Source organism: Phocoena phocoena, chromosome 9, assembly GCF_963924675.1.
Source record: "Phocoena phocoena chromosome 9, mPhoPho1.1, whole genome shotgun sequence".
NCBI lineage: Eukaryota > Metazoa > Chordata > Mammalia > Artiodactyla > Phocoenidae > Phocoena > Phocoena phocoena.
The window spans coordinates 94,103,713-94,131,018 of NC_089227.1; the positions used below are offsets into that span (position 1 = coordinate 94,103,713).

Consider the following 27,306-nt stretch of genomic DNA (forward strand, 5'->3'; position numbering starts at 1 on the left):
AAAATGCTAAGAGAGGAGTCTACAGGGACATCAGAGAGGCCAAAGACCTAGAATGTGTCGGAAATAAAGAAATGTTGAGGGGATAGCAGGAGTATGAGAACCTAGAACTCTTTTCTCCTTGCTTCGAAGGGCCAGTTTGGAGGGCTGGTGGAAACAACCAAACACCCATCACCATGAAGAAAGACCCAGGAGCAAGGTTCTTGTCAGCCTTTATAGATCTTGTAAACCATACATCACTTCAGGTTTCCAGGCAGTATTCTAAGATCTGGCACTGAGGAAAGATATGAAGTATCCTCATCTAAAATATGTGAATGGTAAATCATTTTTCCTATTTGGACTCTTTCAAGGAAACATAACTTTCACTGTGCAAACATCCAGTCCTAATATTTACTGTACTTCCAGTAGAAGAGATGAATAACATACCACACTATCGATGATATAGGGAGCTTGAGTTTGAATCTTATTGTCATATAGCAGAGACATCCCCCGATGTCCTCAGCTTGAGACTATACCCCAGTTCCTATTTCTTTTGCTAGAATTATTTTTTTTAATCCCTTTTGTCCTCCCTAGTAATTGTAAGTTTTACGGCATATTCCTATTTTGATACTAGTTATCTTCCAAGTCTTAACAGTTATATCTGTAGCTTTATTTTATCTTATATAGTATTATAATTAAATAACCATGCTCCCCCCCACCCCCAACATGAACCCACACACACACACACACACACACACACACACACACACACACACACACTCATTCCAACTTTTGGATCCGCTTGAAAGAATAATGGTCTGGGACTAAAGATCTTAAATTTCCCCTTTCAGCAAATTTTGAGATTTCAAAGCATAGGTTGGAGGTTTAAGATTATATGTTCAGTTACACTCAGCCTATTTCTCCCTTCTTTCCTTATTACAGCAGTTAAACTGGGTACCCTTTTAGATTACAAGTCCCTTGAGAGAAGGAATTAGATGTGCCTTAATCACCTGTTGTCCCCAGAACTGGGACGTAAATAATAGTTACCTGACTGGAGAAGCTGTTCGCCAAGGATATGTAAAATCACTTTATGTCTGACCATACAAGAAATGGTACCTCTTAAGACTCTCTTCAGCCGTTGACAAGAACTCCCTTAACCGGGAATATATTGCTCTAAAGTTCAACAACAACAATAACAAAAATCGATGAGGTTCCTGCATTTCAGTTTACTGAGATCAGGGAGACCTATCTCCTATCGTCGGGTGTTTCTACAGGATCGCTGGAGGATGAAGAATCCTTCTTTCCCTTCTTCACTGTCTCTTGGCCTCTTTCAGCTTTTCTTCCTCATAGCCACTAGAGTGATACGCATAATACTCAGATCTGATTGTTCTACACACACACAATTTCTCCATATGCTTCTCCTTCACGTTCAAGGTAAAATTTAGATTTCTCAGCCTGGCTTAAAGGTATTTCGGGATCTGGACTCTGGAGCCCTAGCTCGTCTTCAATCCCCTCATGCCTGCTGTTCTTCCAGCATTACTGAACTGGAGCTTTCTTACCTGTGCCTTTGCACATGCTCTTCCTCTACCTGCCATGGTCTACTCTTCTCGTCTGTGGGGCTGACTTCTACGCTTCCATTAACCGCTGTCCCGACACAAGAAGTCTTCATCTGTTGTCACTCTGCCTACCCGAGAATTATTTCTTTTCCTACAAATCTTACTTAAAACCACACCACTTCTGTGAAGTCTTCCCTTTCTTCCCAGAAAGATAAGCTGTTCCCTTCCTTTATGCTCCTACACCAATTTAAAGAAACCCCAGCATTTGTAATTACCATGCGGCTTGTCATTTTGGTCATGTCTGAGTCCTCATAGGCAAGTATGGCCTTTGAGAGACTGGACTTCATATCCTTTTACATTGTAGCCCCAGGATCTTGGGCTGTGTGAGATATATTGGATACAAAAGTACAAGCTCCATGGGAGCAGAGACCTTTTTTTGGTTCTTGCTTATATCCTAACATCTAGTGGTATGTCTGGCACATAGTAAGTGTTCAATAAATTTTTTTTTTTTTTTTTTGCAGTACGCGGGCCTTTCACTGTTGTGGCCTCTCCCATTACGGAGCACAGGCTCCGGACGCGCAGGCTCAGCGGCCACGGCTCACGGGCCCAGCCGCTCCGCGGCATGTGGGATCTTCCCGGACCGGGACACGAACCCGTGTCCCCTGCATCGGCAGGCGGACTCTCAACCACTGCGCCACCAGGGAAGCCCCCTCAACAAGTATTTATTCACTAAATAAATGAAAGATTCAAATATGCTTTATGGAATTGACCCTGAATTTGTGCCCCACTATCATCTACTCACCCACCCAAATTCTTTATTTGCTCAAAATCTCTCATGTCTCAGGTCTCATCCTCCTTCCCAGATAAACAAAGGCCCTGTTGCAAAGCAGCTTAAAATGGGAGGCTGATGAAGAGCCCGCTGTGGAAAAGGCTGAAAAAGAGGCACGGAAATAAAAACAATACTGTTATTCTGGTGACTCCAGTTTGAAGTACGGATAACTCCCGAATTGGCCCATTTCTGTAAATGTCACACCTCCACAGGTTCAGGGATAGAATCTCCCATCAGGGGACTCCACAGTGATCCCTGGGCTCCACAGGGAGCTACTCTCCAGGGAGAGTCCCCTCCCTGACACTGAGTGGGCCATAATAGTGGTAGGAATCAACTTCATGGTACTATTGAGAGGAAAGAAAGAAGGTGTGACAAAGGGGCACAGGAAGTAACCCCCTGAGGGACTTTCAATTTGGAATTGGTTCTCTTTATAACCAGCAGAGAGTAGCCCGCTCATTTTTCCCATCCCATACCCCAACCTCAAGTGACTTCACTGTATACTAGGCATTGTTATAACCACTTAACATGTAAACTTATTTAATCCCCACAGCAACACTATAAGGTACATACTTTTATTAGCGCAAATTACAGATAGTAAAATTGAGGCCCAAACAGTTCATTTACTTGCTCAGGATGACAGTAAGTGACAGAACCAGTATTCAAATCCAGGCAGTCTCTCTCTAGAACCTTCCATGCTATCGACTAACCTCGTGGCAATGGTAGTTATTAAGAAATGTCATGGATGAAGAAATAAGTCTGAGTCAGAAAGAACGCAGAGGAATAGCATGTATTAACCCCAAAGAGCAATTGTTTTTCCTAATCTGAATTGATCAGAAAGTCCAATGTCTGGTGGTGCTCTGTGAAGGGAAGAAAAGATTCCATCTTTGTAGATGTGGAGCTCTCTGGGTGTGGGCAGAGACAGTGGCATCACAGGCAAACAGCCAATACGCTGTCTACAGTTGGAAGAAGACCTATTCCTTCTCCCATCCCACGGTGAGCGTCAGGCTTCTGTGGGGAATGGCCTTTTTGTCTTTTGGAAATGGATGAGACCTTGGAGCACAAGGAAAAATCAGATTCTGGGATTTCTAGGCTCCAGCACAGGGTTTTTTGTTTTTGTTCATGGCCCAAATGTTGGGCCTCCTGGTGGACACTGCTTGTAACTTCTGCATCCTTCTCCCACAGGTCGCCTGGATGTTAGCATAATCCAGAAGCTAGATATCTAGAGAAGAACAGAGGGGGAAGCCTTTTTGGAATGTCTTTCAGAATGTTCTGGTATGACCAAGACCCAACATTGGGGCTACAGCTGATCCACTGTTCACTGGCTGCTGGCAGCGCCGGAAAAGTTTCCCCGACGAGCGCAGTGTCTCCCAGAGGAAGGAGGGTTTCTTCCTGGCCTTGGAGACATCGTCACACTTCTGTGCTAGCAGTTTATCCACGGCAATTCACTGCCACATCCTCAGGAGACCTAGAATTAAAAAAAAAAAAAAAAACTTCCTAGAAATAATGTTAAACAGCAGAAAGCCACATCAATGACATTTGAGCTTCAGTTCATCTGTGGTGACTGACATCCCACAACTTCCCTAAAATGCTTTTGTTCCCAAAGTGCTCCTTTATTCAGAGCAGTTACTAGATCACTCAAGAGGGAGATGGCTGCTGGAAGTCCTTACATCAGCATTTGTCCACACCCAGTTCTAACTGGTGGAACCTCTGGTAAGATGAGTTACTACACCACATGAAAATCCTCTCTAAACACCTACTAGATTTTCCTAAATTTGTATACATTTTGTTGCTCCATTCCCTTCACCACACTTTTTCACTCCCTTAAGAATCAGTCTAAAGGAAAAGAGAGGACATAGGACTATATGGAAAGCACGTAGAGATTGTTCAGCGTTCACGTAAATGAATAACATTAGGCTGGCTAAAGAGATTAGAGCGCTTCTGGAGTGGAATTCGAGGTTGGGCATAAGGGCAAAATGGAAGAGTTCTAAAAGTGTTCAAACACTCAGGGGTCCATGGAAGACTGTTCAATTTACCATAATAGCCTAGTAAAAATTCGAAAGATGCAAATCCACCATGTCTAAACAGATATATTGTATAAGAAAAATTAGAAAATTCATACAGGGGAACAACGGCCATGCTAATGCTTCAAGAGAACAGCATAAACAATTATGTGACCGGATAAACGAAACTATCACATTCCATCAAGTCTAAGAGGCTTTTCATTCCTTTCTGCAGCAGTGGGGTAGGAGGGTGTGGTCTCTGGCCAGGAAGTAGATGAACCCTGTTGGTTTCAGAGATTAAATCCATCCCAGGAACAGACAGCATTCTTCATCTGACGCTGCCATGAGCAACAGGCTTCTCTGCTGTTTTGTCCTTTTTCTCCTCAGAGTAGGTGAGTCCCGGGCACAGGTAAGGAACCCCTGTCCCTGGCTTCCCAGGCTCCAACTACAAAATGTTTCCTCCTGTCTTTATGTGATCCCTGCTTTATCTCTCACAGACCTCAAGGATGCTGTAGTCACACAGTTCCCAAGACACAAGGTCTCGAAGACAGGAAAGGAATTAACTCTACAGTGTTCACAAAAACAGAGTCATTATTCAATGTACTGGTATCGCCAAGACCCAGGATTTGGACTGCGGCTGATCTATTACTCAACGAATACCAACATCACTGAGAAAGGAGATGTCCCTGAGGGGTATCGTGTCTCTCGAAATGAGTTGGAATATTTCCCCCTGACCCTGAAGTCTGCCAGCACCAACCAGACATCTGTGTACTTCTGTGCCAGCAGTGAATCCACAGTGCTGCAAGGCTGCTTCCTCTCTGCACAAAAAGAGGGGCAAACCAAAGAGTGAGGGGATGCTGTCCTCAAGATTCCTGACCCCAACTAAAAGTTTTTTTCAAAAGCCTGCCCTGAAGCCCTGCCCTAACTTTACTATTCTTTACTTCCCTGTTCCCATTTTTGTCCCTCTAACACCCTTCCTATTGTAATCAAAATCTTTGCTTCTGGGGCTTCCCTGGTGGCACAGTGGTTGAGAGTACGCCTGCCGATGCAGGGGACACGGGTTCGTGCCCCAGTCCGGGAAGGTCCCACATGCCGCGGAGCGGCTGGGCCCATGAGCCATGGCCGCTGAGCCTGTGCGTCCGTAGCCTGTGCTCCGCAACGGGAGAGGCCACAACAGTGAGAGGCCTGAGTACCACACACACACAAAAAATTCTTTGGGATAAGGAACAAAATTGTTTTAGTCCCTGAGTTGAGAAAAGGGATAAAAAAAAAAGAGAGAGAGACAGAACAGCAGTCAAAGGATGCAGTGAGGTTTGAGAGAACTTTTCCACAGAGAATAAAATTAGTTGCAGAGGGAAAGCAGTATATAATTAGCCTTGTCCTTATGAATTTTGAGTAACCTAACATGGAAATAGTTTATTACCAGTCGATTAATTATTGGGGGAGAAAGCACAATCTTTTGAAATTCAAATGAGTCAGAAAACCAACACCTTCAAGGTGGGGCCTCAGAAAAACAACACATACTAAGGTCCAGTTTATATGATGATATATAATGTGATATTGTTGTTATCAGCAAATTTGTGAAAATTTCCTGGAGAAGAAATTTGGGATCATCTGGGCACTGTTCTAATCTTTCTTGTGAATTGACCTACCCTTCCACAATGAGACGACAGGGATCGTGTCAGGGTAACAAATATTAATGAGTGAAGCAGAACTGGCTTACCACCTGCTGCCGTAGATGGAGAAAGCGATAAAAAAAAATAAGAGGAGGAGAAAAAAGGTACTTTCTTAAAGAGAGAGAAGAATTCTTAAAATAGTATTAGTCTCTTCTGTTTCCCTCTCTGTTACCAAACCAGACTTGGGTCCACTTGCCCTCATGCAGTTAAAGTCGATATACTGACATCGGGTTGTGTTGAAGGAAAGTGCAGCGTTTATTGCAGGTGCCAAGCAAGGAGGCCAGGTAGCTAGTGCTTAAAGGCCTGAACTCCCGATGGCTTTCAGGGAAAGATTTTTAAAGATGGCGTGAGGGAGGGGGGTTGTGGACATCACACCAGCTCATGGACATCCTTCTGATTGGTTGGTGGTGAGGTAACTGGGAGTCATCACCATCAACCTTCTGGTTCCAACCAGTCTGGGGTCTACGTGCTTGTGGGCAGCAAACAGATAATTTCTTCCCCCTGAAGGGAGTTTCAGTCTCTGTAAAGCAGCTCAAAGCAGCTCAGAAGATTATCTATAGCCCTTTGGGAGGAACTAAAATCCTTGAAATTGTTTAATGGCTAAACTATCAATATTATTATTTTGTCTTGTTTCACTCTTTTCCTTTGCTTCTGCATATTCTTACTTCTCTGACCAAATTTATTCTTTGGAACTCGGAGAAGGCCTAGGAGGCTAAGTTTTTCTATAAACAAGAGGCAGGCAGAGGACATGGGCAGGGGTTAGGGGGTCTATCCTGGGAAGGCCCCATAGGGTCCTGCTTGTTTTCATCTCTGTAAGGTAGTTGCTATCCATTATTCCAAGATGGGGACGGGGGCACAAGAATCCCACCTGGTAATTAATGAATCCTAGATCTGTACTCTCCACCCTTATGCCTAATTTGAACTTAAATCCATTCAGGACACGAACTGAACACTTCACCCTGCAGGTTAAACACAACATGTCATCTTTGCCTCTCAAGCTACCCTTCTGGTTTCCTGATTTGGTGAAGAAGAAAGTATGAGTTATTTACATGCACAAGATTGAAAACAGAATTATACTAAATTTCTCTTCCTCCTTTACCCTGGACATGATATATATGTGTATATATATGTATATACATATACATATATCCCCATATCCCCTCCCTCTTGCATCTCCCTCCCACCCTCCCTATCCCACCACTCTAGGTGGACACAAAGCAGTGAGCTGATCTCCCTGTGCTATGCGGCTGCTTCCCACTAGCTGTCTATTTTACATTTGGTAGTGTATATATGTCCATGCCACTCTCTCACTTCATCCCAGCCTACTCTTCCCCCTCCCCGTGTCCTCAAGTCCATTCTCTACATCTACGTCTTTATTCCTGTCCTAGGTTCATCAGAACCATTTTTCTTTTTTTTTTTTTAGATTCCATATATATGTGTTAGCATATGGTATTTGTTTTTCTCTTTCTGACTTACTTCACTCTGTATGACAGACTCTAGGTCCATTAACCTCCCTACAAATAACTCAATTTCGTTTCTTTTTATGGCTGAGTAATATTCCATTGTGTATTGAGCTATAAAATTTTTATGGTAAAAAGACTTGTCTTTCCTTCATTCCTTCCCCAGTAGCTTCCTTGGGGCATGACATACAAGTTCAATGAATGATCAAACATAATCAATATGTCTTCTATGTTCATGTCTGTATTCCCGTAGTCTAAAACAGCATCTGACACGTAACCATTATTCATTATATGTCCTTTAAAGGATGGATGAATAATTCAGCAATGTCTACAGTGATTTGTTCCTGCACTTGCTTCCTCTACTCTCCTGAAAAAATTATATTTCTTAAGTTTAACCAGTTTCTGGCCTTACCTTCCTTTATCTGGCTAAGGGTCCCTGATAGGCAGAATAATGACACCCCCAACCAACGTCCATGTCCTAGTCCTTGGAACCCGTGAATACGTTGCATGAAAAAAGAGAATTAGGTTTGTAGATGCAACTAAATCTGCTAATCAGTTGACCTCAAGATAGGAAGAGTCACCTGGATTATCCAGGTGGGCCCAGTTAAACTCATGCCTCCTTAAAAGCGGCTGGCGTCAGCGTGATGTGAGGATTCTATCCACTGTTGCTGGCTCTGAAGATGGAGGAAGGGGGCCAAAGGACGTGAGTGAGCTCTAGGAGTTAAAAAAAAAAACGGAGAAGTTCTCCCCTAAAGCTCCCAGAAAGGCAACAGCCCTGCACGCTTTGATTTCAACCTAATGAGACCCGTGTCAAACTTCTAACCTATGGTAAGATAGTTCATCTGTGTTGTTTGAAGCCCCTAAGTTTGGATAAGTTGTTACAGCAGGAATAGAAAACGAATACAGAGCCCTACTTCCAAGCAGCTGCAAGGAGGCGGCTGATGAAGAAAGCCACTGTGCAAGTAGCCTAAGAGGCAAAGGGCTAAGGATGGGAGTTTGAGCCAGATGATGCATTTTTAAAGGCAGATGCTACCAGTTTCTGCTCTTGACATACCCCATTTCTGCAAATACCTCATCTCCACAGGGTTAGGGTCAGAACGTTCCAGCTGGGAGCCCCGCAGTCATTGCTAGCCCCAGTGGGGGGACTGTTCTCCTGGGAAGAATTCCCTCCTTTGGTCTGACAGTCGGTGGCCAGCACAGTGCCACGGAGGTGGCACAGAGCCACGGGGGTGCTCTGCAGAGGAAGGCAAGGGGGTTGTAACACAGGGAGTCACCCTGCAGATAGCAGGAGGTTGGCATTTTTCCTTGTTACTGAGAATATCGAGAAGTTCATCCACTTTCCAGCTTCATTCCCCTGTAAGGCGACCACACAAACACACTGAGGAACCCAGAGGGAAAGAAGGACAAGGAGATGGAGACTGGAAGAGAGTGAGAAAGGAAGGAAGAAAAGAATGATCTCCCCTTGGTCCTTGAATCTTCCACGGACATCCGAGTCCCTGTGCACCAGCAGTTGATCAATGCAGCCACATCTCCTGCACAAAAACAGCAGACCCAAGGTGTGCAGGGACCTTGCCCTCGTGAGCTCCCCTCACCCACACAAGACCGCCCAGAGCCCTGCCTGCTGGTTATCATCCTTTCCTCTGCTTTTCCCATCTTTGACTTTTAATTGAAGTATAGTTGATTTACAATGTTGTGTTAATTTCAGGTGTACAAAAAAGTGATTCAGTTATATATATTTTCAGATTCCCTTCCATTCTAGTTTATTACAAGATATTGACTATAGTTCCCTGTGCTATACAGTAGGACCTGGTAGTTTATTTTATATATAGTAGTATGTATCTGTTAATCCCAAACTCTTAATTTATCCCTCCCCCTCCCTTTCCCCTTTGGTAACCAGAAGTTTGTTCTCTATCTGTGAGTCTGTTTCTGTTTTTTAAATAAGTTCATTTGTATCATTTTTTTGGATTCCACATGTAAGTGATATCATATGATATTTGTCTTTCTCTGTCTACTTATTTCACTTAGTATGATAGTCTCTAGGTCCACTCATGTTGCTGCAAATGGCATTATTTCATTCCTTTTTATGGCTGAGTAATATTCCATTGTATATATGTACCACATCTTTATCCATTCCTCTGTTGATGGACATTTAGGTTGCTTCCATGTCTTGGCTATTGTAAATAGTGCTACAATGAACATTGAGGTGCATGTAGTTTTTCGAATTATGGTTTTCTCTGGATATATGCCCAGGAGTGGGATTGCTGGATCATATGGTAGCTCTATTTTTAGTTTTTTAAGGAACCATCATACTTTTCTCCATAGTGTCTGTACCAATTTACATTCCCACCAACAGTGCAAGAGGGTTCCCTTTTCTCCACACCCTCTCCAGCATTTATTATTTGTAGAGTTTTGATCATGGTCTTTCTGACTGGTGTGAGGTGATACCTCATTGTAGTTTTGGTTTGCATTTCTCTAATGATTAGTGATGTTGAGCATCCTTTCGTGTGTTTGTTGGCAATCTGTATGTCTTCTTTGGAGAAATGTCTATTTAGGTCTTCTGCCCGTTTTTTGATTGAGTTGGTTTTTTTTGATACTGAATTGTATGTGCTGTTTGTATACTTTGGAAACGAATCCCTTGTCAGTTGCATCATTTGCAAATATTTTCTCCCGGTCCATAAGTTGTCTTTTTGTTTTGTTTATGGTTTCCTTGCTTTTCCCATCTTAAATGCTTTTCTTTTTATCACATTGTGCCACAAATTTTTAGTGTTGGTGATTGTTTTCTGTTGCTTCTATAACAAGTTACCACACACTTAATGGCTTAAAGCAACACAAATGTATTACCTTATAATTCTGGAGGTCAGAAGTCCAATGCAGGTCTCACCTGGCTAAAATCAGTACGTTGGCGAGTCTCCGTTCCCTTCTGAAGGCTCTCCTTACATTATGGCTCCCTTCCTCTAGTTTCAAAGTCAGTAGCATTCGGCCTCTCTGACCCTTCCATACTCAAGTCTCCCTATAAACATAGCTGGGTAATGTTCTCTGCTATTAAGGACCCATGTGATTCGATTGAGCCCACCTGGATAGTCTAAGTTACTGCTCAAGGCCACCTGATTAGCAACCTTAATTGCATGCACCACCTTAACTCCCTTTTGCTATCTAAACAGTCACAGAATGCAGGGATTAAGACTTGAACATCTTTAAAGAGCCATTACTCTGCCTATTGCAGTATTATTCCACTAGAGGGCACTAACATATTCCTTAATATAAACGCATTTCAGACACTGATGAGAGGTTTGATAAAATTGAATACTGTATCACCAATTAAAAGAAAACTCAATATACAGCTATTTCTCTCAAGGTTTTTGAAAAGTTAATCATATAGTATAGAAAAATATACAGGGTAAAGTGACTTCCTCAGAACCAAAAATGGCCTGAGCAGAAATAAAATAGGATTTGAAGGGTGGTGAAAATTCTGTAGCCTGTTATCTGTGCTCAGGATCACCCATAGGGAAAATATTGTTATATATTTAAAGGGACCAGTGTATTCTACTTGCAGGGATTTTAAAGGAATGTTTCCTTAATTGGGTAGAGGCAGGCATAATTATTATTGTCAAGAGACTGTCCCCAGGAAGGATGCTAAGAGATGCAGCAGATTCACTGCGTAATGCCTCAGAGGAGAGGCTGAGAGCAATTAGGCGCAGGGAAAGACATAAAGGGATGGACAGTGTAGAGTGAAAGGCATTACACTGAAGTGTGAAAGATGGAGGGGACATTTCAGAGCTCCTGGACATCTAGAGGATTCTGTTTTCTTCCCAGTGCTTTTGTTAGGGACACAGGAGCCTGGTCCACATTGGGGAAGTGAAGTTCCCCAGACTCTTGCATGTGGGGGCCTTGGGAAGGAGAGATCAGAGGGAAGGTTCCAGGAAGGAAGGGTGGGGAAGGTACAGGAAGTGGCTCCTAGTACAAGGATATCAGGGAATCAGGTCAACAGCATCACTTTAGTGTCTTGGTTGATGTTGAGAAAGAAAGAAAAGACCAGAGCAGCCTCACAGCCAACAGGACGGGGACGCGGGGAGAAGCATGGGTCTGAGGAGAGTGAATTAGCTCATGGGGGGTTAGGAATATAGAAGCAGCTGCCTCCTAAATCTTTGGTTAATCTAATATGGAAAGTACTTGGGATAAACTATAAATCTTTGAGTTGTAATTGTCCACCTCGATGACACTGGAAGTACCGTGGAACCTTGGAAAACCCAATGGGCAGGAGTATAAACAGTGAGTTTAGCTTTGTGGATGTGGGTAAACTGTGAAAGATTTCGAAAGATGCAATTTGGGATGACAGGTTAACTGAATAATACAAAGTTATTCACTTGAGGCAGGTTCTCGAGAATTAAAACTGCTTAATTTTTTTTCTTGAACACTTGTACCCATAGCTAGGATATGGAGGGCTTGCCTAGGACTGAAATAGAGCCAAGTTTGCTCCCACAGTCTTTTCCGAAAGGGAATGGCACAGAAATATAAAAAGAAAGAACACTCCTCCTTAGAGCAGAGTTAATGTCGTGAGAGCAAACTGCATCTCCCTTATTTGTATGGAATAGGGAGTGCTGGACCTGAACCTCCATCATGAAAGGGGTTGGGGGCAGAAAGCCATCTCTGAGGTTTGAGGGCAGCCCAAGAACTGGGATGAGGACCCACTTCTTGCCTGGAGATGATAATGATTCGGCAAAATTCGACAAAATACAGCTTTGCGAAGCTCTAGCTGTGGCTGAAGCAATTAGGAGGACGGGGCAGTGTCCTTCCCTCTCTTCCTCCCCACATCCCCAAGAATACTTTGGTTCCAACAAAGCTCAAGAAAAGTTCAAGGGGGGAAATACCTTCAGCAACACCTGGAAAGTCACCTCAATGCAGGAAAGACATCATGACCCAGAGAAGAAGCAATATGTGAGTGGCTGGAGGAGCTAAGAAGATGCTGTGACACCCCAGCTACAGGCAGAGCTCCCTGTGACTTAGATCCAGAGCAGAAAAGACAGCCCGGCTACAGTGAAATATCCAGCGACAGAACCCTTCCGTGGGGAGCCCCATCTGGAGACCACAAAACAGCAAAGCACACCCCACAATCAGCAAAGAAACTGAGTTGGCTGGTCAAAATAAGAGGTTATTGAAGAAAGCAGACCTCTCCTCTGCCTTTCACAGCCCCTTTAAGAGGAGAGAGAAGAGAAGGAAGAAGGATACATCCAACACCAGCCTCAAGGAAAGCAGCTACTCACACCCGCTACTAAATTTAATCTGCTAAGGAGAACAGCCCTGAGTCTAGGTTCATGAACTGGATACAGGCTAATAAAATAACCCATGATGTGGATCTAGCTAAGTTTTTACACATGAGACTCTTTTAAAAGGTAGTGGCTAAAAAAATACATCCGTGGATAGACAAAGATATGAATATACTTGGATTTTTTTTCTACAGAGTAGAAATGAGGACTTCTAAAGTAAAAAAAGTGTTGTTTTGATGATAGCATGAGTTTCATGTTCTCGCATTTCTAAGTGATAATCAAATATACCAATTTTCATCATAAAGATCCAAAATATAGAACTATTTTTCAACTTTGACAAGAGTGTGCTAATAAGAAGACATTGTCAAATGCATAGAAACCAGCAGCCTCAAAGGAGGGCAAGGAAAATGACAGTGATCCCAAGCCTTGCCAGCCCCCATTGGCCACGACTGATCACCTGTGTTACCCTTCAGCCCTCTAAGGAAAGGGGAGTGGCTTCTCCCCTGAAAATGAGGATCGAGTAGCTGCAGAGAGAGAGAGAGACATCACAGAAACCAGCTAGGGCCCCCAGGGCTGGCAGAGTGATGCTGCCATGGGCCCCCGGCTCCTGGGCTGTGTCCTGCTTTGTCTCCTGGGAGCAGGTGAGTCCTAGAACTCATGGGCATGCCTTGGCCATAGCTTTCAGTTCTTAGCTCAAGCCCTTTCCTAGAAGCTGCAGCGCAAGGCGACTCCTCAGCTGTCTCTAGTTCTGTCTCCTTCCCCTACAGGCGCCCTGGAAGCCGATGTTACCCAGAGCCCGAGACACCAGATCACAGAGACGGGAAAGAGGGTGACATTGACTTGTTCTCAGAATATGCAACACGATGCTATGTACTGGTATCGACAAGACCCAGGGCTGGGTCTAAAGCTGATCTATTTTTCAACAAATGTTGAGTTGCTTGAAAAGGGAGATGTCCCTGATGGATACATTGTCTCTCGAGAAGAGAAGCCAGATTTCCCCCTGACCCTGGCATCGGCCAGCACCAACCAGACCTCTTTATACCTCTGTGCCAGCAGTTTATCCACAGCACGGCACAGTCAGCTGCTCTCTGCACAAAAAGGGCAGCCACAAGAGCAGGGAGGCTCCTCCCTCCGGAGGCCCCACCCAGCCAAGAAGACAAACTTCCCCCGCCATCAGTGCCCACAGGAGTCCTTCCCTGACTCTCCAACTCTGTGGACTCGGGGCAAGGCAGCCCCTCTGCAATGTGTCCTCCTCTTACTTCTGGTAACAATGAGCTTTTCAAAGTGCAGGCAGGACAAGCTATCTGTGTTAAGTCTAGCACCATGAGTAAAGGTAAATTCCTAGAAAAGGAATTTTACACACACTGCAATCCTTTCTCCTTACTGAGCGTCATCGTTGCCCAAACTGAAGATTTCATTTTCAATCCAATCACTCAACAAAATTTCATCCCACCTTCCAGGTCCTCTTCCTGGAGGTTTTGTCACCTGGACGAGTAGCACATCTGACTTGTTTACTAAATCTGATATCTCCCATTTTTCTCATCTCTGCAAATGGTCTGCCATCCACCCAAATGCCCAAGCCAAAGATGTAGGAATCGTCCTCAACATTTCTCAGATTCTCTCCTTCCACACCCAATCCATCCATCCCCTGAAGACCTCTCAGTATTAAATTCCTTGCAAATTTTACTAATTTAACCTCACTGACAACACTGTGACCCAGAAAATGCTGTCGCTCACCTGGATTCCTTAACCACCTTCCAGTTTGCTACCTGCCCCCACCCACAAACCACTCCGGAGCTTAAAACCCATCAGTGTTTCTCATTAACTTAGCTAAAGTCTCGAGTTTGTGGTACTTCACAAGCCTCTCAACACCCTCCAAGATGCAGTCTTTGCACCTGTCTACCTTCCTAACGGGAGTGTCCTCTTTCCTTCAGTTACCACAACTGCTTTCCATTCTAGCAGACAGAGTCCACCTCCCTCAGGTCCCCAAATATATCCTACAATGACGCACTCCTGGGTCTTCACCAATGATGTTTACTCTCCCTAGAGCACTCTTCCTCTCCCTCTCTAGCCGGATCCCTAACTCATGATTTCTCCGCATACCAATTCAGAAGTCACTTCCTCCAGGAAGATTTCCTCGAACCCCTGACTGGGTTAGTTCTTCTGCTATGTGCTCTTAAGACAGCCTGAGCTTCTGTCCTCAGGGACACTTGATTGTTTGCTATTTAAAATTTATGTGAATAAGTGTTGAAGTTAATGAGAGCAGGGACCGTGCCTATACTGGTTACTTTTTTTAATCTCCATATTTACCAGAGTGCTTGAAGAGAGTCGTGTTAAGTGAATGAAGGAATCAGTCTTCTCTTAGATCAGCTTCCCAATACCCCTCCTACTAGTGCAGGGTCTAAGCTCCCTGCAAAGTCCTCTCCCACACATACTCTGGGGGGATGCCAGGGGTTTTCACATGGGTATGTAAACAAGATAAATCATGTACTCTAGTAGAGTTTTATTCTTCCTCTACTCCAGCCCCTGTTTACTCTGTGCTATATGTCATCCTGACAAGGATGTTGCCTCTCTCAGGTACCACTGTATCCATGGGATTCTTTTCTTTTTCTGTTGGGCCCTAAAATACCTGCCAGCCATGGCAGGTGCTTCTACTCTGTACCATTCCAGCTGCCAAGCTATGCAATGCAGCAGACCCTATTATTGCTCCCAGTGAGTTCCATCATCACTCCCAGGTACAGTTCCCTGCGGAGTGGCACCTCTATCGATGAAGTACAAGAGGAAGACTTAGGCTCAACCTTTTCCTTGCTGGTGTTAGAGGGGCAAGACTGCAGGTCTGTGTCTTGATCCCCAATGTCTTACTGAGATTTTAGCGTAAAGGTCCATTCAATTACATACATTCCTTACCAACCACTAAAATAGTAATTATAACCTGTGGAACAAGGGAATGCAGAGGACCTCATCCAAGACACAAATTCTGGCAATAAAAACCCAGCTGAGCTTAGAATCTGCTCATCTTTCCAAGAACTATGGTTGTATTACTGGGTCAGTCTACCCTGCCACGCCCCCATCCCCACCCTTACTTCAAGGTGAGCTCTCTCCTGGGAGGATCGCATGCTGTCATACACAGAGACTTCCAGGGGACCATCCTCTCCTTTTTGAAATACTTACCCAGACATTTCTGAACTACAAAAGTTGCTGCTCCTTAGGTCCAAGCTGGGTTTCCATTATACCTTTTATCATATTCTCAATATAAATAGAATTATACTAATTCAATCAAATATGTCAGTGGAGGTTATAAGACCAAGACTGTTCCCTGTGAAATAGAGTCTACATCCAATAACTTATTCTTAGTTCCTGGAAGTCATCACAGGTGACTCCCATCCCATGAGAGCCTCTGAGACAATGATGCCGACAGACTCCTTCATACTTTTGAAGAATCCACAAACCTAGTTCCCTCCGTTATTTCAGAGCTTAGAGCTGGGATACCCTTATTCTTGACTTAGACCTGCCCTAGGCACCAGGTTACTCTGCTCTTTGTTTCCTAGGACCAGGAGAGTTCTGGTTTTAAATTGCTCTCTATAAGAGGAATCCAGTCTCAGTCTTCTTTATGGAATATTTTTCCAGTGCCTAACTTCTACCTCAGTCAATTTCACACATGCTAAAGAAATATCTACAAAATTTGGTGAATTTTTAGAGTTAAAACATGCTACGGCCTGGATATTTATGCCCCCCACCACCAACAAATTTATGTTGAAATTCTAATTGCAGATGTGATGATATTAGGAGGTTGGGCCTTTGGGTGATGATTAGGTTATAAGGGTGGAGCTCTCATGAATGCAATTAGTGCCCTTATAAAAGAGATCCCAGTGAGCTCCATAGCCCCTTCCACCAAGTGAGGTTACAACAAGAAGTCTACAACCAGAAAAGAGCCCCCACCAATAATGCAGGCACCCTGATCTCAGACTTCCAACATCCAGAACTGTGGGAAATAGTTTCTGTTGTTTATAAGCTACCCAGTCTGTAGTATTTTGTTATAGCAGCCAAACAGACTAAGAACACTATTCATGATTTGTTTCCATCTTAATTTTTGGTTCACTCATTGTCAATGTCCTTGGTAGACAACCATTTCTATATTCTTCCATTAAAAATGGTTTTCTCCAGTATTCCATCCTTTTCCCTCTTCTTATTACTTTATACACTTTCCCTGAGCAACATCATTCAAGTTCATCACTTTAATGAAACTCTCTGTTCTAATAACATCAAATTCAGTATTCTAGTCAGATATCTAATCTGAGCTTCAGCCCAATTTATGCAACTTTCTACATGGTAATGTCACTTGAAATCTCCACTGGTACTTCACACTCAATTCACCACATTCTACAAATTTAATCCCTGTGCCAGTCTTGATGAAAACCAATTCATCCAGTTTTTCATGTGACTAACCAAGGAGTTTTTTTTTTTTTTTTTTTTTTTTTTTTAACGGTACGCGGGCTTCTCACTGCCGTGGCCTCTCCCGTTGCGGAGCACAGGCTCCGGACGCGCAGGCCCAGAGGCCATGGCTCATGGGCCCAGCCACTGCGCGGCACGCGGGATCCTCCCGGACCGGGGCACGAACCCGTGTCCCCCGCATCGGCAGGCAGACTCTCAACCACTGCGCCACCAGGGAAGCCCCCAAGGAGTTTTGAAGAAGAGTCAGGGAGCACAGTTTCACAGCAATCCTTAAAAACTGGTTCCTGTATATAACTGAGTTTTGATGTACTTCATATTTGAGAAAAAAAGCAAAATGCTTAAAACTAAATATACCCAAATTGCATGCAAAAAAATAAATTAAAAAGAGGAATATACACATACATAGAATGACCCACAGTTACATGGACACACGCACACATATGAAATGTTAGGTTTTCCCTAGACATCCAGAATCCAGGTCTCTCTACTCTCAGATGGAAAAGCCACAGTTTTCTCCCAGTTTCTTTGTCTGGGATTACCAACAAGTTCCTCAAGTGCAGGAAATAGACGTGAGATATGTTCTTAGAAACACGTAGAAAAAGTGAAAGGAAATTTATAAGAATAAAAGATGAAAGTATTAAACAGAAAGCATATTATAGACCTGGGTTAAGCTGGGGGAACAAAGGCATCTCAGTGTTTGGACTAAATAAAAGGATGGTAAAAAGAGAGCACAAATGGTGCACAGCAAAATGGATGGGCAGAATGCTGGTGTGGATCTGAAGAAAGAAAGAGAAAAGGGGTGTGGGCTTTACAGTCATTTCCCTTCTTCTACGTCGTAGTCCTAACAATTGACCTAATTATCGAACTGCAGAGGGACAGGTACCCCCAGTGTGCGCTCAGGGCGAGGGGAACTTTGGCAAGCCCCTCACTAAGGGGAAATCACTGAAGATGGAAATCTTTGTAACAGGAGAGTCAGTGGGATGAAAGTAAACTTGCAGATTTGGGTAAATTGGCAAAAGCAATTTTGAGGAGGACTTTAGGGAGACAGTAGGGATGATGAAGAGTCATCCTAAGGATCCAGACTATGGAAATAATTAGAAAATTCAACCACCATACATTAATGGAAATTTGTGATGCTGAAATAATAGTGTGTGTAGAGATTTAAGAAATTTAAGAAAAGACAAAAGATAAGAATACACCACTATAAACCTGCGCAGACAGAGGCCACCAGCTGCTTTTGAATCCAAGTTGACCAGCTGTACGTGAGAATCTCATTCAGTGTGATGGAGAAAATGGGCATGCCTTCTGGTCTTCAGAAGGGGCGACTGGCAGACAAGATATCACAGACTGATTCCCTAGTACCCAGGTCTTTTTTCACTAATGCCAGAGCTAACACAGACACCCCGCCATGAACTCACCTTCCATGAGCACTGGGCCTTCTCTGCAGCGTAGCTCTTTGTCTTCTTGGAGTAGGTGGTTCGTGAGCACAGGGAGAATGTCCTTGAGCTTGGTTTGCCAGACCCTTACATGAAGCCTGTCTCTGGTGGTTGTACATCAGCCCTCTCCTGAGCTCTCTCTCCAGGTACCATCTTTCTTTATCCACAATGTCCATGGATGCTGATGCCAGGAAAATCCCAGCTTATCAGGTTTCAGGGTCAGGAAAGAAGGTGATGGTGGTGTGACAAAAATATGTACTGTGACTTATATGTAATGATCCAGATGAGAGCCAGGAATGGGGCTACAACTAATCTACTGCTCACTTGGTGCAAGGAGTACCAACAATGAGAGTCTCTAAGAGATATGTGTCTTTTAAAATAAGGCCGAGGGCTTCCCTGGTGGCGCAGTGGTAGAGAGTCCACCTGCCGATGCAGGGGACACGGGTTCGTGCCCCGGTCCGGGAAGATCCCACATGCCGCGGAGCGGCTGGGCCCGTGAGCCATGGCCGCTGAGCCTGCGCGTCCTGAGCCTGTGTTCCACGACGGGAGAGGCCACAACAGTGAGAGGCCCGCGTACCGCAAAAAAAAAAAAAAAAGAAGTAAAATAAGGCTGAGCATTTCTCCCAACCTGAAGACGTCCAGCCCTTCTCAGACACTTCTGCCAGCGGTTAACCCACAGCCCTGCACAGCCACTTCCTCTCTGCACAGAAAGGTTGTCACAGCAGGAAGGTGGCTCGGCTTTCCTGGGCCTTGCCCCTACCAGGGGAAGCTACCGCCTGCAGAAGCTCACAGAAGCCTTTCTCCACCCCCACCGGGGAGACATTTCGAGCTCCAGGGCCCCAATCAGTAGGAGTCCATCCGCAAGTCACACAAAGGACAGCACCTGTGGGTGAGCTGGCACCATCCTCTTTTCCTTTCTTCTCTTCTGCTGTTTCAATAGGCTCCCTCCACCCAGGCCCTTTACTGAAGTCACCTGACATCAATCCAGCTCCCCTCACACCACCTGCTGCAGAGTGCATCTTTCTAGCTGACACACTTGGTCTTCAAGAACTCTCCCCATGGCCGCCCAGGCTGTCCAGCCCATTGCATTTCCCTGTTCCCCTCTCCCCACCCTCTTCCAAAACAGCATTTGAGTGTCCTGTTCTACTCCATTTCCAAACAAACTGCCTTTCCAACTTCAGGCCTTGGCCCTTGGATTTCACTTCTTCAGGACTCAACGCCTTATACGGGGTTATTTGATAAGTGCATTTCATCACCTGTCTACCAAGGTAACCTCCAGTTGCCCATCACGTTTCCTCCACTAGGTCAACCTGCAAACTCATGCACTTCTCTGGATCCCATGACCACTTCCCAGGTTCCCCAGGAGGTCTCTGGTCATTTCCTGAACACAACACCCCTTTTACGCATCGTAGTTTTGCAATAGTCTTAGTGAAGTAAGTTCTTGTTTGATGTAAATCTCCCCATTGTGTGTGATATAAGGGTTGATGAATTGAACGGAAGCTCTGTGAGGCGTGGACCTCTGTGCCTCTGTGGTCCATAGCTGTACTCCCAGTGCCTGGCATGTAGCCAGAGTTCAATAAGTATCAATGCAAGGACTCTATGATGCCTTCCAGAATTCTAATCAGAAGATGTCCTTTATCTCTCTTTCCAGCCAAGAGCCCTTTATATAAGCAGCTTAGATAACAAGGCCGACGAGTAAAGTCTCTAAGAGATAAGCTTTTCATGCCGCCCATTTCTTCTCTAGACTTACCCATTTCAGTGAAAGCCTCACCATCCCAGGCTCAGGCATAGAATTTTCTAGTCTTCGAATCCAGTCATCTCCAGCCCCAGAGAGGAGGCGTGGTGACCAGGGGTAGGAGGGGAGTTCTCCTGGGGAGAGGCCCTTCACATGAGCTGCTGGGGTCACTGGGCTTAGTGCAGACACGTTGACCCTCTGCCACCAAACTACTGCCTTGAAGACAGGAAAGAGCTTGTGACAAAGGGACGCTGTGAAGGTAATCTTTTCCTGAGTGTCTTTCAGTTTGGAATTTCTCTCCTTCATAACGAGTAAGAGAAAGGCCCAGAATCCTTTCCCTCCCGCCATGACGTTATCTAGTCTATTTTGTCTGCCAGAGCAAATAATATCTTAGCATCACCCTCCTCCCTCCCCATACGACAATGTTATTTTCATTAACAGTCATGTAATAATCACTAAAAATCAGCATATTCTTGATTTGTTCTTTAGATTTAAAAAAATCAACAATTACAAAATAAGAATGTATTAATGCATTTCAGTGTTAAAAATCTTACTCAGATTCAATGAAATAGCTCATGTATGAACCCAAACTGGTATTTATCAAACAACAATCTTACACTGCATAATAAATATTGTCTCACTGTTTAAAATTTTAAACATAATCTTAAATTGCGCATAGAGTGTGACAGAAGTGACAAGTTTGTTTCTTCATCTTGACAAAAATTAGGCATATTTTAATTTAATGTTTAAATAGAGAAATATATAGTACTGAGGGGCTGGGGCAGAAACCTAGCCTGAAAGGAGCATAAATGATCCCAAACTTCAAGGAACTTAACTCTTAAAACAGCCAGGGTGTGACTGCGGAAGCTGCATAACTAGGAATTCTCCAGATCAACTTCTGTGGAGAAACAGTGCTTGTTAAGAGAGAAATTATATGCGCGCACGCACACACACATATACATATGTGTGTGTTTATACAAAATATACATATATAAACATGGAAATCGTTTCTCGCTTAGACCAATGAAAGATTTTTATGGAAGGAGTTTTTTTTTCTTTTTTAATGAAGAAAAATTCTTATTTTACCTCTATGCGCCAGGGAAGATTTTTAATCTTAGCCTAATGCCTTTCATTTAAACATGTTGATTACATTGCATATTTACAGATTTCACTGTCTTGTAAAAGAAATAAAAAGGAAAACACATTCTAATAGAAATAAGAATGATGTATTGCGTTGAAACCCTTTGTATAAGTAAATAATGCAGTAAAACATGTTCAAAGGGTTTCTGTGTTGAGTAACTGGGTCAATATTCTTGTGTATAGCAAGGTTTTGGCTGTTGGATTAGATATTAGATCTTAACAGTAGTGTCAAATGTAAGGAATTTAATCTGAATCTTTATGATTTTATATAATTGCAAAAAACTGTATAAGTCGGGCTTCCCTGGTGGCACAGTGGTTGAGAGTCCGCCTGCCGATGCAGGGGACACGGGTTCGTGCCCCAGTCTGGGAGGATCCCACGTGCCGCGGAGCGGCTGGGCCCGTGAGCCATGGCCACTGGGCCTGCGCATCAGGAGCACAACAGGAGAGGCCACAACAGTGAGAGGCCCATGTACTGCAAAAAAAAAAAAAAAATAGAAGCCATTGTATGATTATAATTGATTTGTGTTATACACAGGCAATTTTTCAACAATTTATATGACATTGGAAAATTTTAATAGATGAGGGAAGAAGAGTAACGGCAAATAAAACTTTGGGACATACAATCCTCATAGTGGCGTCCGCATCTGACCCTTTTGTCATGATGAGTGTTCTGAACATGCACCAAAATCACCTGGTGAGTTGTTTTTTGTTGTCACTATTATTTGGGTTGGGTTTTTTTTGGTTTTTGGGGTTTTTTGGTGATGACACTTAACATGAGATCTCTTTTAACAAATTTCTTTGTGTACAATGTGGTATTTGTGGACTACAGGCACAATGTTGTACAACACATTTCTAGAACTTAATTATCTTGCACAACTGAAAAAGTACACCTGTAGAACAGCAACTCCCCATTCCCTGCTCCCTGCAGCCCCTGTAAACATTTTTCTTTCTGCTGCTCAGGGTCTGACATACTAAGTGAAAAAAACCAGTCACAGAAGGACAAAGCACGTAAGGGGTCATTTATCACCAAAGTTGTTTAGAATTTCTGGCACGTGGTGATAATAAAAGCAGAACAACTTGTGATTGATTATTTTTGTACCGTCAGTATGTTTTACTTTATTTATATTTGGCAATTGTCCAAATAATGTCCTTTATAGCAAAAAGGGGGAAAGATTCTGGTCCATGGTCCAATCCACAATTACGTCTTGTGCTTAGTTTTTATGTCCCTTTACTCTTTGATCTGGAATGCTCCCCAGTCTGTCCTGTCTTTTGTAATCTTGACATTTTGACATTAAGTTAATGTTGTGGTAAAGCATTGCATAAAAATAATTTGTACTTTCCATGTTTCTCTTGGTATACTATTTTCAAGTTTTTTATTAGGAAAATTTCTATCGCAAGAGCAGAGAGAATAATAAAATGAGTCCTATTACCCAGATTCAATAATTAACATTTTGCCACCCTTCCTTCTTCTATTCCCAGCATTTAGTTGATGTATTTTGGTGCAATTTCCAGACATTGTAATATTTTACTGCAGATTTTAGTAAGCTCTAAAAAAATGACATTTTCTTATCTTACTATAATATTACTTTACCTAACAAAATTATTTCTAATTCCTTAATACTACCAAAATTATATACACATTTCTCCTATTGTTACTGAGTCCAAGCTCGCACTGCTCACCACACAACAGGCCAATAAATCAAGAGAAAAAGTGTTGGGGCAAAGAATAGTGACTTTATTTGGAAAGCCAGCAGACCAAGAAGATGGGTGGAACCGTCTTACCCAAGTTAAAACTCAGGCTTCTTTTATACCAAACGGGGAGGGGATATTGCTCGTTGTTGCAGAATTCTTGATACTGGCCAGGCCCCAGCAGGGATGCCATAATCCTTTGCTCTTGCTGTTGTCCAACTCAGCGGGGTCACAGTGTTCCTGTAAACCTCCAACAAGATAAATGTTATTCTCTGTTCTGCAACTTTGTATCTCTATGTGAATGAAAACTGTTATACCTTTAAAGGTCAAGCCTGGGAGGCAGAGCCTTGACAAATGGACTCTCATGTATATTTCAGGCTACAGGCAACATTCTCTACAAAGGTGCAGAGTCACCATGACTAAGCACAGGCAACAGCGCACAAAGATTAGTGGTAAAGGAATAGATCCAATATGGAGTCAGGTTTGTTCATCTCTGTTACAATACACTGCAATGCAAGATGCCAACCTGGATGCACAGATGTCCTGGGGACAGCTGGGAGCTATTAGCAGCCTGATAAAAATCTCCTAAATGCTAAAACCAATCATTTCAAAAGCAACGAGCAGCGTTAACAGGAAGATAGAACTTGAATCGGAACACAAAGTCAGACATACTTCTTTCTGACCACTTCTGGTTAAGAGATTTCATCAGTAATTCAGGGGAGAGAAATTGATGGTTAGTGTTAGAATTTCCCTGGAGTTTGTAGCTTTTCCTTCCTAGCAGGTAAGCAGAGCCTGATGCATTTGTGTAAGGTGACTGTTACAAAAATATCATGCAGCTTAGAGAAAAAAACAATAGAGATGATGTAGGATATTTGGTAATGAATGAAAGTTTAATATCCATGGAGGCTAAAGAAGGAATATTAAGTGTAGTTTTAGTTTTATAGATTAGATTTCATTGAAAATTCCTGCAGAAATATTTTGGAATGTCAATCTAAAAGATTTACATAAGGCTGCTGAGTAAAAGAAATCCTTTATCAGTGAAGAATTTTAATGTAGTGTCTGAGACAAAATTAGTTTTCAGCAGATAATGGTAGTAGGGATAACAGTCAATGCTTTTAATGGCTACATTTATTGAGACATGCATGGTTATAACCAATTTCGATGTATCAACTTGTTGCTTTCTTACCGTAACCCTGGGAGGTTGGTATTTTTATTAGTCCCATTTTACATATAAGGATGCTGAGGCCCAGAATTTGCCTGCGGGCTACAAATAAGTCAAAGAACCAGGTTTGAAACCCAGGCAGTCTAGGTCCAAAATTTGAAACCAATACACTCCTTATAATAATTACTGTTATTAAATAATATTGTATGAAGAACTAAACATGCTGTGAAGGAAATATATGTTGAGAGAGAGAAACAGTAAAGTATTCCTAATCAGGAAAAAAAAAAAAATCCCCACTTTGGAGATTCACCTTCAGAGACTCACAAGAGGACACATGGGACTCAGCATATGGTTGTGCTCATGGCTAAGATTATTACACAGACCTTGTAAGGATACTCAGCTAGAGCATAAGAGGAAGAAGACACAGGCGGGACTTCCCTGGTGGCGCAGTGGTTAAGAATCCGCCTGGCAATGCAGGGGACATGGGTTCGAGCCCTGGTCTAGGAAGATCCCACATGCCACGGAGCGACTAAGCCTGTGCACCACAACTACTGAGCCCACGCGCCTAGAGCCCGTGAGCCACAAGATGAAGCCGCCACAATGAGAAGCCTGCGCGCCACAAAGAAGAGTAGCCCCCGCTCGCCGCAACTAGAGAAAGCCCGCGCACAGCAATGAAGACCCAAGGCAGCCAAAAATTAATTAATTTAAAGAAAAAAAGAAAAAGAAGACACAGGCAGAGTTCGGAGGAATCCATGTGAGACATCCATATGCCCGCTGCATCCCAGGAAGCTGCATACTTTCATCCCAGCAATGAAAATACAGCAACCCGTGTGCAATGTTTCTGCCCAGAGAAGCCTGTTAGAGACTCAGCATCCCAGATATTTTGGGAGGCTGGTATTATAGACTGAACTGTGTCTCCTGAAAATTCCTATGATGAAGTCCTAGCCCTCAGTACCTCAGAATGTGACTATATTTGGAGATAAGGTCTTTAAAGCCGTAATTCATGTTAAATGAGCTCATTGGGATGGGCCCTTTCCCAATATGACTGGTGTCCTTATAAGAAGAGAAAATTAGGACACAGACACACGCACCGAGGGAAGACAATGTGAAGCCAGGAGGAGAAGACAGTCACCTCTCTCATCCAAAGAGAGAGGCCTCATTAGAAACTAACCCTGCCAACACCTTGAACTTCTAGCTTCTAGAATAATGAGAAAATAAATTTCTGTTGTTTAAGTCACCCATTCTATGGGACATGATTACGGCAGCCCTAGCAAACTAATAACAGCTCATCACATAGGCACTGCCTGCCTGGCGCATACCAAATTCCAGACTCAAAGCAGTGTTCAGCATAAACTACGTTGTTGTGCAAGCACTCTAGGTGAAATGAACCACACTCACCAGTTACCAAACGGTGCAACACTCCCGAAATCCAAGTTCCCAGATTAAGGCAAGGGCCTACCTTGTAAGCAGGTCCTTCTACAGATCAGACAGACTATGTTAACTTTTTTCTACACACACACACACACACACACACACACACACACACACAAACACTCCCATGAAGAAAAGGGCTGGCTTTCACTTTAGCACCTCCAAACTCTCTAGAATCTAGAGGGTGGCTGAGGGATCATGAGTGTGGGCGGGACAGTGACGTCATAGCCAATCTGCCTATATAGCCTGGGCCTGAGAGAGGACCCATTCTTGCCTCGAACCTGCCATGGGAATCAGGCTCCTCCGTGCCATTTGCTTCCTGGGAGTAGGTGAGTCCAGAGAGTTGGTGGCAAACCCCTGTCCTATTATTTCTAGACCCTGGATATAAGATTTCCCCCTCATCAGGCTTCCTGGTGGCCTCTTTTTTCACCTCCTCCATCCCTCTTTCACAGGCCTCAGGCATGCAAAAGTAACCCAGACTCCAAGCTAGCTGTTCAAAAGAATGGGAGAGAAAGTGGTGATAGAATGTATACAGAATATGGATCATGAGAGAATGTTCTGGGGGGCCCACCTCCCTGGCACACAATGGGATTGTACTTCCTGGTTCCTGGAGGTTGGGCAGGGGGTGGGGCATGAGACTTGTTGCAGTGAGGGATTAGTAAGCAGAAGTGACATGTGTCACTGCCAGGCCAGAAACTTTAACAGCCAATGTGAGGCCTCCAGACCTATCTTCAGTTCTGCTTGGGAGGCGAGTGAGTGCTTGAGATGGTGACTCCTGCTTCAGCCTACGTTCCTGAATGAGGAGACCTAGGGCAGAGCCCCCAGACAACCCGTGGTGGAGATGAACAAGAAATAAACCTTTGTTTTTAACTCCCCCCACCAAAAAAAATTAGGTTATATCCCTACTCACAATCAACTGGAGAAAGTATCTGTTTATTTTTAAGAATGAAGCATTTACTATCCTTCTCGCAGCAAACATTGTCCAGACTCAGAAAATCAACTGCAAGAGAACGGGACAGGTATGAGCCTGTGAGTCTGTTTCCAGGGCTACCTGGGTCTTTCCCCATTACAGCTGCCATCACCTCAACTGAGCCTCTGGTAGAGAGAGCGCTATTCCCAGACCCAGTTCCTCTCCACCACTGTGCTGATCCACAGTGCGCCTGCTTCTTCCAACATCTCTCCCCTCGCTTAGTTTTGGTTATGAAGCTAAACATACACCTACACCTGCAGGTCCACAGCCAGCGCACTGCTGTCTTTGAAGGGAGCTGCATTCAAGGACTCAGACCCCTGGGCTGGTCATTTTTTCATAGCATTTGCGTTCCTAGCCCTGAAACTGCATTCCTACGTCTCTTTATCTGAGGCCTTGGGCTTTGGGTAGAGGACTTTCTCAGGCCCCTTTGCCACGGCCTCCTCGTGGGAGGAGGTGGGGGAACCCTTGGACACTTCCCCATTCTGACTCAGCGCCCAGTACTTCTCCACTCCTCGCGCCCCCTTCACACC

At 43.8% G+C, this 27,306-nt stretch overlaps 2 gene segments (V, D, J or C); both read left to right on the plus strand.

The window, feature by feature from the left end:
• LOC136127812 (T cell receptor beta constant 1-like) overlaps positions 1-27,306 on the plus strand; it is a 129,837-nt gene that overhangs the window by 69,805 nt on the left and 32,726 nt on the right.
• LOC136128500 (T cell receptor beta variable 6-1-like) lies at positions 4,705-6,542 on the plus strand. The segment is given in 4 exon segments: positions 4,705-4,753; positions 4,859-5,207; positions 5,565-5,667; positions 6,492-6,542. Coding segments are annotated over 4 exon segments (552 nt in total).